Genomic DNA, 12,159 nt, shown 5'->3' with positions numbered 1-12,159 from the left:
ACTTTGCTTTTGCTCACTTGATAGTGGGGAATAAAGGGTATACTTTCTCTACTACGTTATGTGCCACCTGCTTGTGACAATAGGAATGCTGGGGGAGCAGAAAATATAAGCTTGCCCATCTAGACCAGTTCTTTTCCTCCCTGGCCACCTCCCTGCCTCCATCCAGCTGTGGTTTCATTCTGCTCACGCAACCACCTCCTTGGCCAAACCTTAGATCTTGCAAACAACAGAAGAACAGGCAGGATAAGTCAGGGCAGCTCTCCAGCAGATAGCTCAGAATGCATCAGAGGAGATGTGCATTGGGGAGAGACTCAGTCCCACCTCTCACCCTATGAAGCCTCATGCATGCAGCAGTATCATGCATTCTCCTCTTTCATGGGTCATCAAAGGAGCTGAAGGTAGATCTGCAAAGAGCTACTATGTCAAGGAGGAGCCACCTTTCTTTCTCTCCCCAGTCAATATTTGGAGAAGGTGGCCCAGAAAGCAAAGGCAGCTCCTATCTGACACTACTTGACTTAGTTTCTATTATAAAGTGTTGAACCAATGAGGAAGTGCACGGGGAGACTGTGATGAACTCCACTACACATACGTGCATACATGTATAGATATGTAAATAATGAAAACAAGAGAATCATTTGCTGTTTGTCTTGCCACCATGGAAAAAATCTGTTACTCTTCTCTGAGGCCATGTCCCCCAACAATTCATATGTGGAAATAGGTATGCAGATACTTTGTTTGGGGAAAATATGCTTCCCTTGCTAGCTCAACACTTAAGTAGGCCTCACCTTCTTGTCAAAATTAACTCTTGTTTCCACAACAAGATCATGGCTTCTGCAGGTGTGGTGAACTTCCTGAAGTTATTGGACTCCCATCTCCCATCAGCCTCAGCCAACATAGCTAATGGTCAGTGAAGGTTGATAGGAATTGTATGCCAGCAACAACTGGTGGCGCACGGGTCCCCCCACCCCATCTCAGGACATCACTTTCCTTTGGATTCTTCTTAGCCTGGAAACCAATCATTGACCCACTAAGAGACAGAGAAGGCATGTGATACAATTCAGAGGAGGGAGGGAGGAGCAAAACAACATGCTTGTTGCAAAGAGTGCTACAGAAACCTTCAGTCTTGCAGACATTATTATCACACCCTGCAATTATCCAATTATTCATCTGGCTAAATCTCCAGGGCTTTCCAGAAGGCACGAAAATCAGCAACAAGTTGTTCATAAATAATTCCTTCCGCTATTGGAAGCTGGGAGTAGGGGAAAGAGGCTGGCATTGTTGTGTCATTTTTAACAACGGCAGCCTGTGTCGTTAAGACTTCAGATCAGAGTGTTGGCCATCCCAGCTAGTATTCAAGGCATGCCTTTGTAACTCTCTGGATGTTGAAAGTAAGACTGCAGAGTTTCCATTTAGGAAGTGAATATGCAGACTCTGAATACCTTGCTAAAAGCCAGGAAGTTGCTTTAGACATGACACAGGAGAGCCTGCAGTTAAAGAGAAGCTTTGCTGCTAGGATGTTTTGGCTAATGGTGTTCCTGCTCCTATTACCCCAAAGCGCGTGCAAAACAGAAACAGTGAAGTGCCCTGCAATTGATCCCTTCCCTATTCCACATGAGTGGTACCAGCCAGGTGGCCTCCTCATCGGTGCAATAACTTCCCAGATCATTTACACTTCTGATGAACTATTATTCCGGGAACACCCTTCTCAGAAGCTGTTTGAGATTTCAGAGTATGGATTTTGTTCCTTCTGCTTCATCTGAGCTTAGACGGATAACTAATTTGGGGTCAGTTGGACCCCCCCCCCCAATGAAATAATAAATCAGGGATTTTCTGGGGCTCCACATGTTAGCCCCCCCTTGTTATCATGACATAATTGAAATGCACAATGAAATATGTTGGAAGGTGGTGTACACACCTATTGATGCATCCTTTCAATGTTTAGGGCTGGTCTTGTGAGCCAATTAAGGGGTTTGAATGAGTGAGGAGGCATAGCGTTGGTGCACTTTCAATTGCTTTTTCAGTCTTGTGCATGTTACTAAGATTACAATCATTTCAGATTTCGTTCTTCCACAACAGTAACTGTTACTTCCTTGCATAGTTGTATTTCTTTTTAAATAGGAGGGATATGAGATTTGGGGTGACATTCAGTGCTGATTGTGCTTGGAGCTGACTCATTGACAGAAACGAGCTTAAGTGCATTAAATCAATTTACTTCAGTGGGTAGAACATGGAGTTGGTCAGAGTACACCCACGGAGATTAAGGAGTCTGAGATAATTCTGTTCATTATGAATTTAAGAATAGCCTGCTGGATCAGTTTCTTGTTCTCACTGTAGCCAACAAAATGCCTATGGGAAGCCTGGAAGCAGAACCTGAGTGCAAGAACACTCTCCCATCCTGTTGTTTCCAGCAGCTGGTATTCAGAAGCATATTGCCTCCAAGAGTGGAGGCAGAATTCAGCCATCATGTCTAGTATAGCTTTATGCTTCATGAGTTCTAACCCTTTTTAAAGCCATCTAAGATGGTAGCTATTGCTGCTTCTGGTGGGAGTTAATTCCATTGTTTAACTATGCACTACAGTATATAAAGAAGAACTTCCTTTTGTCTGTCCTGAATGTTCCAGTATTCAGATTTGATGCATTTCCATTAGCTTTAGTGTTATGAGAGATGGAGAAAAACTTTTTCTGTATCCATTTTCTCTGTGTTGTGCATTATGAATACAACTCTGTTATGCTCTGTTAACTCTCTGGGTGGAAATTGTGATTGATTTTTTTTTTAGAAAGTATGGAAAGGCTACTGTATCATGAATTTTCTTTTTCTAAACACATTTCTGAAAGAAATTTGGGACCACTAGTGTCATGGGAACCCTTTCACCTGCCATTAGCTGCTATATATTCCTTTAGCCTATTACACTTTAGGTATGGACTTGAAGCTATGAAGACAAGATGCTTTGTAGAACATTCTCCTTTAAGAGCAGCAGAAATGATTCTATATGTTGTGGCTAGATGCGCCAAGCTGTATATTGCTGTCTGTCCGTGGTGCAGCAGTACACATTATTAGTCAGTGCCCAAACCTGAAAATTTGGGAGAAACGGTTAAAAAACCAAAAAGCCAGAAAGTGCACTCCCCATGTTTTCTGTATCTGATGATTTCCCAACTAAGCAAAACTAATAAAGTGTACCATAAGCTTCCATGAACTTCCAAAGTGCACTTCTGATTTCTGTAGTGGCTAAAAGATGCTCCACAGCCTCTGAAAAAAAAAATGTTTCAGTAGGTAGGTAAGTATTCAACAGAGGTATTTTAACATGACCCTTCAATCGTGTTCCCAGGGTGGCTTAGAAGAAGAAATAAAGCAACTAATATGTAACTAAAAATAACAGTAATAATAAATAATAACAACAATAAACAGTAATAATAAAGTAAAAGACTATAAGATCACAGAAGAATTTAAAAAAGAGTAAATTCCCTCTAAAGGGCTTCGGTAATTAAAAAAAAAAAGCCCTTTGTCTTGCACTGAAAATATTACGCCATATAAATCTTTCTGAGGAGTACTCCATAACTGGATTGTTCCATATGAAGAGTGTCCCAAAACTGGAACACTGCCAGTGAGAAATCTCTTTAAGATGAGGCAGCTTTTGTCTGCTTTCCCCTCTCCTTTGTAAGGGCTCATGGGACAGCTTTTTCCCACGAACCCATCGCACAGGCAAGATATTGGGCAAAACCTTACCCAGTATTTTGCTGTAATCTATGGGCAACAGCGACGCCAGGCAAAGGCGTCCCGTGCTTACTGGGCACAGAACAAAGGTTTTACAGAGCTTAGAAACTATGGCATTAAATCTTGTATAAATTGTTGTGATAAACAAATGATAAGAAATTCATTCCTTTGAAGAGCTGTCCACTGAAATAGTCATTTCACTTTATTGGCAGTTGGGTGATCAAGTTCTACCAGCATGCCCTGGCCTTGGTATACACCATCAATGAGATCAACAAGAACCCCAACATCCTGACAAATGTCACACTTGGATTCCACATCCTTGACAGCTACTCCAATCCAAGGATGACCTATCGTGGCACTCTGGACCTGCTCTTCAAGTCACGCAGATTTGTCGCCAACTACAAATGTGACACCCAGAAAAACCTCATGGCTGTCATTGGGGGACTTGGTTTTGATACCTCTTTTCTCATGACAGAAAGTCTTGGTCTCTACAAGATTCCTCAGGTAGGATATGCAGATGAGAGTGTGGAGACATCCACCAGCTACACTATTCTCTTGTGATTATGAAAGTAAGTTGTTGCTCTTTAGTGTGTGTGCCTGTGTGTATGTAATTAAGAGGCATATGAGATTACCCGTGTTTTAAATATCCAAACAGGAGAGCTACATCAATTGCATTGGGAATGTCCAAATTTAGGGGGGAGAATGAGTGGGTCAGCAGTAGTTGGAGGAAAATACTACATGGGTGACAGGAAATTAAAGAAGGCACATTGAGTTCACAATCCACACTGAGCTGAGGTGTGGACAGGCCCTAATACAGTCCCTAATAATGTGTAAAGCTGGGTCTTCATTGTGCATTAGTAATAGTCACAGTAACATTTCAACTTGCTAGTTGCTTGCTAGATACGGAGTCTAACTTTACCTGGTGTGGAAATAATGTTAATAGTGACTACACCAATTCATATCAAATTAAGTAGATTTTTCAATAAATAAATTACCGGTTTTTAGTCTGTTGTTGCTTAATTAAACTGTATTTGCCTACAGACATTAATAATTCAGTCTTGTAGTGTGTGACTTTGTCAGACTCTGCATTGTAGCATATAATTATGCAAACATTTATTAATAAATGGATTACCATTTTCAAATATTTCATTAAAAGAATTGCATAATCAAAGAGCGTAAACAATAAGTCTGTTCATAATTCATAACTTTTTGGCTGGAGCAACCAGATTGCTGGGGTATAATTAATAAAATTCTTCTTCTTCTTCTTCTTCTTCTTCTTCTTCTTCTTCTTCTTCTTCTTCTTCTTCTTCTTCTTCTTCTTCTGTTGTTTATTTTTCCAGGAATAGGTTTATGTTTCTAAATACTGATTTGTAACAAATAACAGTCCTGCTCAGAGTAGAACCATTGAAATTAATGTTCATGAATGCTTTAGTTGAGTTTCCTGCATTGCAGGAGGTTGAACTAGATGATCCTTGGGGTACCTTCCAAATCTATATGATTCTATGAATAAACTTAGCTGAATGCAAAGTTCCTGAAGGGATACGTCCAAGAAGGAAAATCCCCCCAAAATTGTACTGCATGCCAATAAATTGAGAAAAACCATCCAGAAGAGACTTTCAATCTTTCCAAAGCTACAAAGTCTTTCACCATATATTTGTTTTATAGTCATGCACATGGATGGCACCTAAGTTTTCTCTATTAAATGTGGATATTACTTTATAGCTCACTTATGGCTCATTTGCTCTAGAGGACAAAGAGATGACACAGTTTCAATCATTTTACCGCATGGTCCCAAATGAAGCCCATCAGTACAGTGGGATTGTTCACTTGCTTCGACATTTTGGATGGACATGGGTAGGCCTATTTGCTGCAGATGATGATAGTGCAGAAAAATTCTTACAGACCTTGGAAGCACTGTTTTCCCAGCATGGAATCTGTTCAGCTTTCACACTAAGGCTTCCAGCGCAAGCCCACTGGGATGACCTTGATGGAATTATGGATATATTCTCAATTATTCATATATATTTTAAAGATTATGGAACCAATGTCTGCATCATCAATGGAGAGTCCTTAACATTAGCATGGTTGAGAGCATGTATAACTCTGCAAAACCCAGGAAATGTAGAGATGCCATCATTTGTAAAAGTGTGGATTATGACTACACAGATTGATTTCTTAGCAACAGGAATTCAAAGAAACTGGGGGTTTCAGCTCTTCCAAGGTGCCATTTCTTTCACCATTCGCACAAAAGAGCTTCCAGAATTTGAGAAATTTATTCAGAGCATAAAACCTGGCTGGAACAAAGAAGATGGTTTCCTCAAGGATTTCTGGGCACAAGCATTTGACTGTTCATTTCCAGATGACAACATGACAGTGCACGACAGTGGGATGTGTAGTGGAGATGAGAGGATAGATAGTCTTCCTAGGCAATTGTTTGAAATGGACATGACTGGCCACAGCTACAGTATCTATAATGCTGTCTATGCTGTTGCTCATGCTTTGCATGCCATTTACTCAACTAGATCCAAGCACAGAGCAATGGAGGGGAGCAGAAGATTAGACCTTGAAGATATCCAGCCTTGGCAGGTAATGGCTCTACAACTAAGCATGCTTATTACATAGCAAAAATCCTACAAATGAATCAATAATCAATGACAGCAGTACCTCAAGGACTGCCTGTTCCTATATAAACTAACCTCAGAGTCCAAGTTGGTTTATATAGGAACAGGCAGTCCTTGAGGTACTGCTGTCATTGATCTTCTGAGGCCCTTCTTCATGTGCCTCCTCTATGTGAAGTTTGGAGGGTGGCAACACAAGAACAGGACTTTTCTGCAGGCTCCGCATTTGTGGAATGCTCTCTCCAGGGAAGTTCGTTTAGTACCTTTTTTATATATCATAAGGTGCTGGGTGAAAACATCCCACTTGTTGTTATTGTTGTTGTAATATTCTACAGTAATATTCTACTGTCTTTTAAACGTGCTATTGTGTTTGAGGGTACTGTTTCGTTATTTTTGTTTTAACTATTCATTTGCATTTTTATCTTGTATTTTTATCATGTGATCTGCCCTGAAATCTTTTGATGAAGGGTGGTATAAAAATCTAACAAACAACAACAAATTATTTATAACTGTTGGGATGAAATTGTGAGGTTATCTGTTGTCAAAGTTTTATTTTTCTGATAATTAAATTCTATCAGTGCATATTCTGTGAACTGCCCTAAGACCCCCGGGTATAAGGCGGTATATAAATAATAATAATAATAATAATAATAATTATTATTATTATTATTATTATTATTATTATTATTATTATTTTGGGGCCACACCCACACATTTAAGGAGTACAGTATTTAAAGAGCAGCTCCTTCACCTGAAGCAGAGATATCAGCAGGATAGGGGGCTCACCATAAATTTCCAAATCTTTCCTGTGTGCTCATAGCATTCAAGGTTGGCACTCAGATGGACAGTTAGGCTGGAATGGACTTTCTATAGACCACATTGATCTCTGTTCACTGAACTTTAATAAGGGCTGGTGTAGGAAAGATGAGCACCCTCCACTCAGCTTTCTGTAATACAGGACAGTTGAACTTCTTCCGTCACAATGAAACATAGCTGTCAACCTTTCCCCCTTTTTAAGGGAAATTCCCTTATTCCCAATAGGATTCCTCACAAGAAAAGGGAAAAGTTGACAGTTATGCCATGAAATCATTTTATTTGGACTGATCAAGTTGACCCAATCACAAATTGTGGGAAAGACAACCAGAAACTATATTCTTGAGGATAAGATAAGAACAGAAAATGCATATAACTGGTCTTTGCCTGACTTGGCTTCTAAAATTTCCAATGCCATATTTTCCACTACCCAAGAGCACACTTTTAAGTTCAGAACAATGTACAGTATCCTCCCCTTTCTCATTTGTTTCAAAACCCTTTATTTCTTTTGCTCTTTCAATTAGCTCCATTCAATTCTTAAGAGCATTTCATTCAACAACTCGGCTGCAGAAACTATGTCCTTTAACGGGAAGAAGGAAATGGGTGGTGGATTTGAAATAATGAACATGATCATATTCCCAAACACATCCTTCCAGAGAGTGAAAGTTGGAAGAATGGAGGATCTCAATGCTCTTCAAGGAAATGGATTCACCCTTAATGAAGATATAATTGTGTGGCACAGAGGTTTCAACCAGGTGGAGATTTTAGGGTATTATTGGGAGCTGCTCTGTGCTCTAGATCATTAGTCTGGATAAAATGCACGTAATCTTTCCTCAGTGAGCACAATTTGACATTCTCTGTTTCTAGGCATATGGTAATTGCTTCAGCTTCTTGATCTGTAGATCTATAGTCGAACAATGTATGTCTATGTATTACTTAATAGGAAAACATAGCAGATGTGCTACGCTTCTGTGAATCAACGATGGATGTATGGATGGCTTTACAGACAGTGTGCACATATTTCTGATATCCAACCCCCTTTTCCTGGATAGGTGCGGCCTGTCTCTGTGTGTAATGAACATTGCCACCCTGGTCAACTGAAGAAAAAGAAGGAAGGGGGGAAATTTTGCTGTTATGATTGTGTTCCATGCCCAGAAGGGAAGATTTCAAAACAGAATGGTAGGTGATGTAGAAATCTATTTTTCCCATCCCCCAAAATTAATTCAGATTTTGTGTCCTATGACCAGTGATAAATTGCTCACATCATGTATGTAACCACTTGGCCAAGCGGTCATACATGAAATGTAACTCACAACAGCACACCAAGCCTATAGAATATTACATGGCTGGGACAGGAAAATGAGTATTTTCTATCATTGACCAAGCACTGTGGGATGCCCTTATGTCATATATATCCCTGCCCAAACCCACCACTTAGGAATAAGAGAGTACAGTGGTACCTCAGGTTACATACGCTTCAGGTTACATATGCTTCAGGTTACAGACTCCGCTAACCCAGAAATAGTCCTTCAGGTTAAGAACTTTGCTTCAGGATGAGAACAGAAATCATGCTCCGGCGGCGCAGTGGCAGCAGGAGGCCCCATTAGCTAAAGTGGTGCTTCAGGTTAAGAACAGTTTAAGGTTAAGAACAGACCTCCGGAACGAATTAAGTTCTTAACGCGAGGTACCACTGTACTTTATTTAAAATCTCTTTTGCTTGGTAAATGTTCTCTCTGTCTGCTTTGGTTCCCATTTGCCTTAGAGGATTCCCCTGTCTGGGAAGCCAATGCCTCAGGCTTCTAACTTGCTATTTGCCTTTTCTGTTTGTTATTTCTTTTTTGATTTTTTAAAATTGATTTTGTAAAATAAATAAATAAATGAATTGGTCACATTTACCACATTTACATTTTAACATCAAACCAGATTCTTCTAAGTCCTAGGATTTCCCTCCTCCCCTCTGTGTGTCCTTTATATGTCTAAATCAACTGCATATTATAGTTCTTCCACATTATTGTTTTCCAATATATCCAAAGTCTTTGTAACATTGCAAGAGTTACTGAAAGCCTGACGAAGAACTCAGATGATGACAGTGTTCTTTTAAATACAATCTATATTTGTCCCATTCCCTATTGAAACTTTGATCCTCCTGATTTCTGATTTTCCAACGCTGGGTGAGCAGCAGTCTTGCAGCTGTAGTTGCATACATGAAAAGTCTTCTCAAATCTTTCTGTATGTCTGCACCTATAATTCCTAGGAAAAAGGCTTCTGGTCTTTTAACAAATGTTATTTTAAACATTTTTTTAAAGATCATTATATATCATTTCCCAGAATTTCTTTATCTTTTACCATTCTACCACATATGATCAAAGGTGCCCTCTTTTTCCTTACATTTCCAACATACATCTGAGTTAGTCCTATACATTTTTGCTTACTTGCTAGGTGTTAAGTAAGGGACACAGGTGGCACTGTGGGTTAAACCACAGAGCCTAGGGCTTGCCTATCAGAAGGTTGGCGGTTCGAATCCCTGCGACAGGTTGAGCTCCCATTGTTCGGTCCCAGCTCCTGCCAACCTAGCAGTTTGAAAGCACATCAAAGTGCAAGTAGATAAATAGGTACCGCTCCAGCGAGAAGATAAATGGTGTTTCCGTGCGCTGCTCTGGTTCGCCAGAAGCAGCTTAGGCATGCTGGCCACATGACCTGGTAGCTTTATGCTGGCTCCCTCGGCTAATAAAGCGAGATGAGCGCCGCAACCCCAGAGTCAGCCACGACTGGACCTAATGGTCAGGGGTCCCTTTACCTTTAGGTGTTAAGTACCAATGGCACATCATCTTCAGGTAATTTTCTTTCAGCGTTTGACATGCTGTAAATTTTAAGTCATCTTTCCATAGTTTTTCCCATGCTGCCAACAAGACAAAATATTTCTAGCTGACTTTCTCATAGCCTGGATAGCTTGGCCAACTATGAGATGTGGTTTGATTAAACAAATATCTGTTAATAACTATATGTTTGAAATATTTCTTTCAGTAATTATGCTTGCATATTTTACATGTCTTACCATGTGTTCATACCTTTGGTCCTATTCCTAATCGTATCCTGCCTAACAAATCCTCAGCTTTCACACAAGCTACGCTTTAACTCTCCCTTGAGAACTCATTTCTCTATAACTGTCACACACATCTGACACACTTCACCCTCAGCCAATCAGTTGGATAAAGAGACTATTAAATTCATTTTTATATGACCACTTACAGAAACAAATGTGTTTCAGGCAACGTAATACTTCCCCAAATTAAACATGGATTGACACTGAAATAGAACCTCTTTCTATTTTTCAGATATGGTTGACTGCTTCAAATGCCCAGAAGATCAATATCCAAACAATTACAGAGATGGCTGTATCCCCAAATCTAGAAACTTCCTTTCTTATGAGGAACCTTTAGGGATCAGTTTAGCCTCAGTTGCCCTAGCCTTTTCCCTAATCACAGCTTTGGTACTAGGAACTTTTATTAAGCACAAAGATACTCCCATTGTCAAAGCCAACAACCAAGACCTCACCTACGCTCTCCTCATCTCCCTCCTGCTCTGCTTCCTCTCTTCTTTGCTATTCCTTGGACAACCTGGGAAAGTGACCTGCCTTCTCCGTCAACCCACTTTTGGCATCATCTTCTCAGTGGCTGTTTCTTGTGTGTTGGCCAAAACCATCACCGTGGTTCTTGTTTTCTTAGCCACAAAGCCAGGCTCCAGGTTGATGAAGTGGGTAGGCAAAGGATTGGGTCAAGCCATTGTCCTTTTATGTTCACTTATTCAAGCAAGTATTTGTATTGGGTGGCTTGGAACGTCTCCCCCGTTCCCTGATTTAGACATGCACTTGGTAGCTGGAGAAATCATTGTACAATGTAATGAAGGGTCAGTTGCCATGTTTTATTGTGTCCTGGGCTATATGGGCTTCTTAGCCATCATCAGCTTCATTGTGGCCTTTCTAGCCCGCAAGTTACCAGATAGTTTTAATGAGGCCAAATTCATTACCTTCAGCATACTTGCATTTTGCAGTGTTTGGTTGTCCTTTGTTCCAACATACCTGAGCTCAAGAGGTAAACAGATGGTGGCTGTGGAGGTGTTCTCCATCTTGGCCTCCAGTGCTGGGTTACTGGGTTGCATATTTTCCCCTAAATACTACATCATTGTGTTCAGGCCAGAGTTGAACAGCAGAGACCAACTAATTAGGACAAAGAATTAAATAATCTGTCTCCAATTAATTTAGCTAGTAGGTGTAAGGTTGTTATACATCAAAGCTAATTATAGATCATTGTTTATATACATGTCGCCCCATGAAGTTTCTTTTGCTGCTCCATTTACCTATCAACCCATATTACCTACTGCCATCTTTAGCTAATTGTTAACACAGCAGGGTCCTATGGTTGAAATTTAAATGTACAAATTAATGATGCACTGTATTGTTTTGTGTTACAGGAAGCCTCTTTACAATATATTATATATTATAAGATGATTAATATAATATGCCATCAAATCAAGGGGTGGGATGCTCTTTACGCGTGAAGGAGCATCTCTACCTCTGTCATATAGTGCTGACAGTGAGGTCCAGCTCTGAAAGCCTTTTGGCACTTCCTTCATTGCAAAAAGTGAAGTTACAGGAAATGAAGCAGAGCGCCTTTTCAGTAGTTGTGCACACCCTATGGAACACCCTCCCACCAGATGTCAAAGAGATAAGCAATTATGTGATTGGCTACAGACATCTGAAGGCAGCCCTGTACAGTGGTGCCTCGCAAGACGAAAAGAATCCGTTCCGCGAGTCTCTTCGTCTTGCGGTTTTTTCGTCTTGCGAAGCAAGCCCATTAGCGGCTTAGCGGATTAGCGCTATTAGCGGCTTAGCGGGCTTAGCGGGCTTAGCGGATCAGCTGATAAGCGGCTTAGCGGATTAGCGGATCAGCTGTTAAGCGGCTTAGCGGATCAGCTGTTAAGCGGCTTAGCGGATCAGCTGTTAAGCGGCTTAGCGGC

The 12,159-nt window shown here is 40.5% G+C and overlaps 1 protein-coding gene across 1 annotated transcript; it reads left to right on the top strand.

The window, feature by feature from the left end:
• Nucleotides 1–1,379: 1,379 nt before the first annotated feature.
• Nucleotides 1,380–11,380, top strand: LOC128399164 (vomeronasal type-2 receptor 26-like). The gene is made up of 8 exons (XM_053360412.1): nucleotides 1,380–1,729; nucleotides 3,925–4,216; nucleotides 5,435–6,138; nucleotides 6,235–6,298; nucleotides 7,668–7,912; nucleotides 8,011–8,017; nucleotides 8,196–8,322; nucleotides 10,479–11,380. The coding sequence occupies exons 1-8, from the start codon at nucleotides 1,380–1,382 to the stop codon at nucleotides 11,378–11,380; spliced, it is 2,691 nt and encodes an 896-aa protein (XP_053216387.1).
• Nucleotides 11,381–12,159: the final 779 nt, after the last annotated feature.

Source organism: Podarcis raffonei, chromosome 13, assembly GCF_027172205.1.
Source record: "Podarcis raffonei isolate rPodRaf1 chromosome 13, rPodRaf1.pri, whole genome shotgun sequence".
NCBI lineage: Eukaryota > Metazoa > Chordata > Lepidosauria > Squamata > Lacertidae > Podarcis > Podarcis raffonei.
Note: the sequence above shows the minus strand (reverse complement) of the source record. Positions and strands in the feature narration are given on the sequence as shown.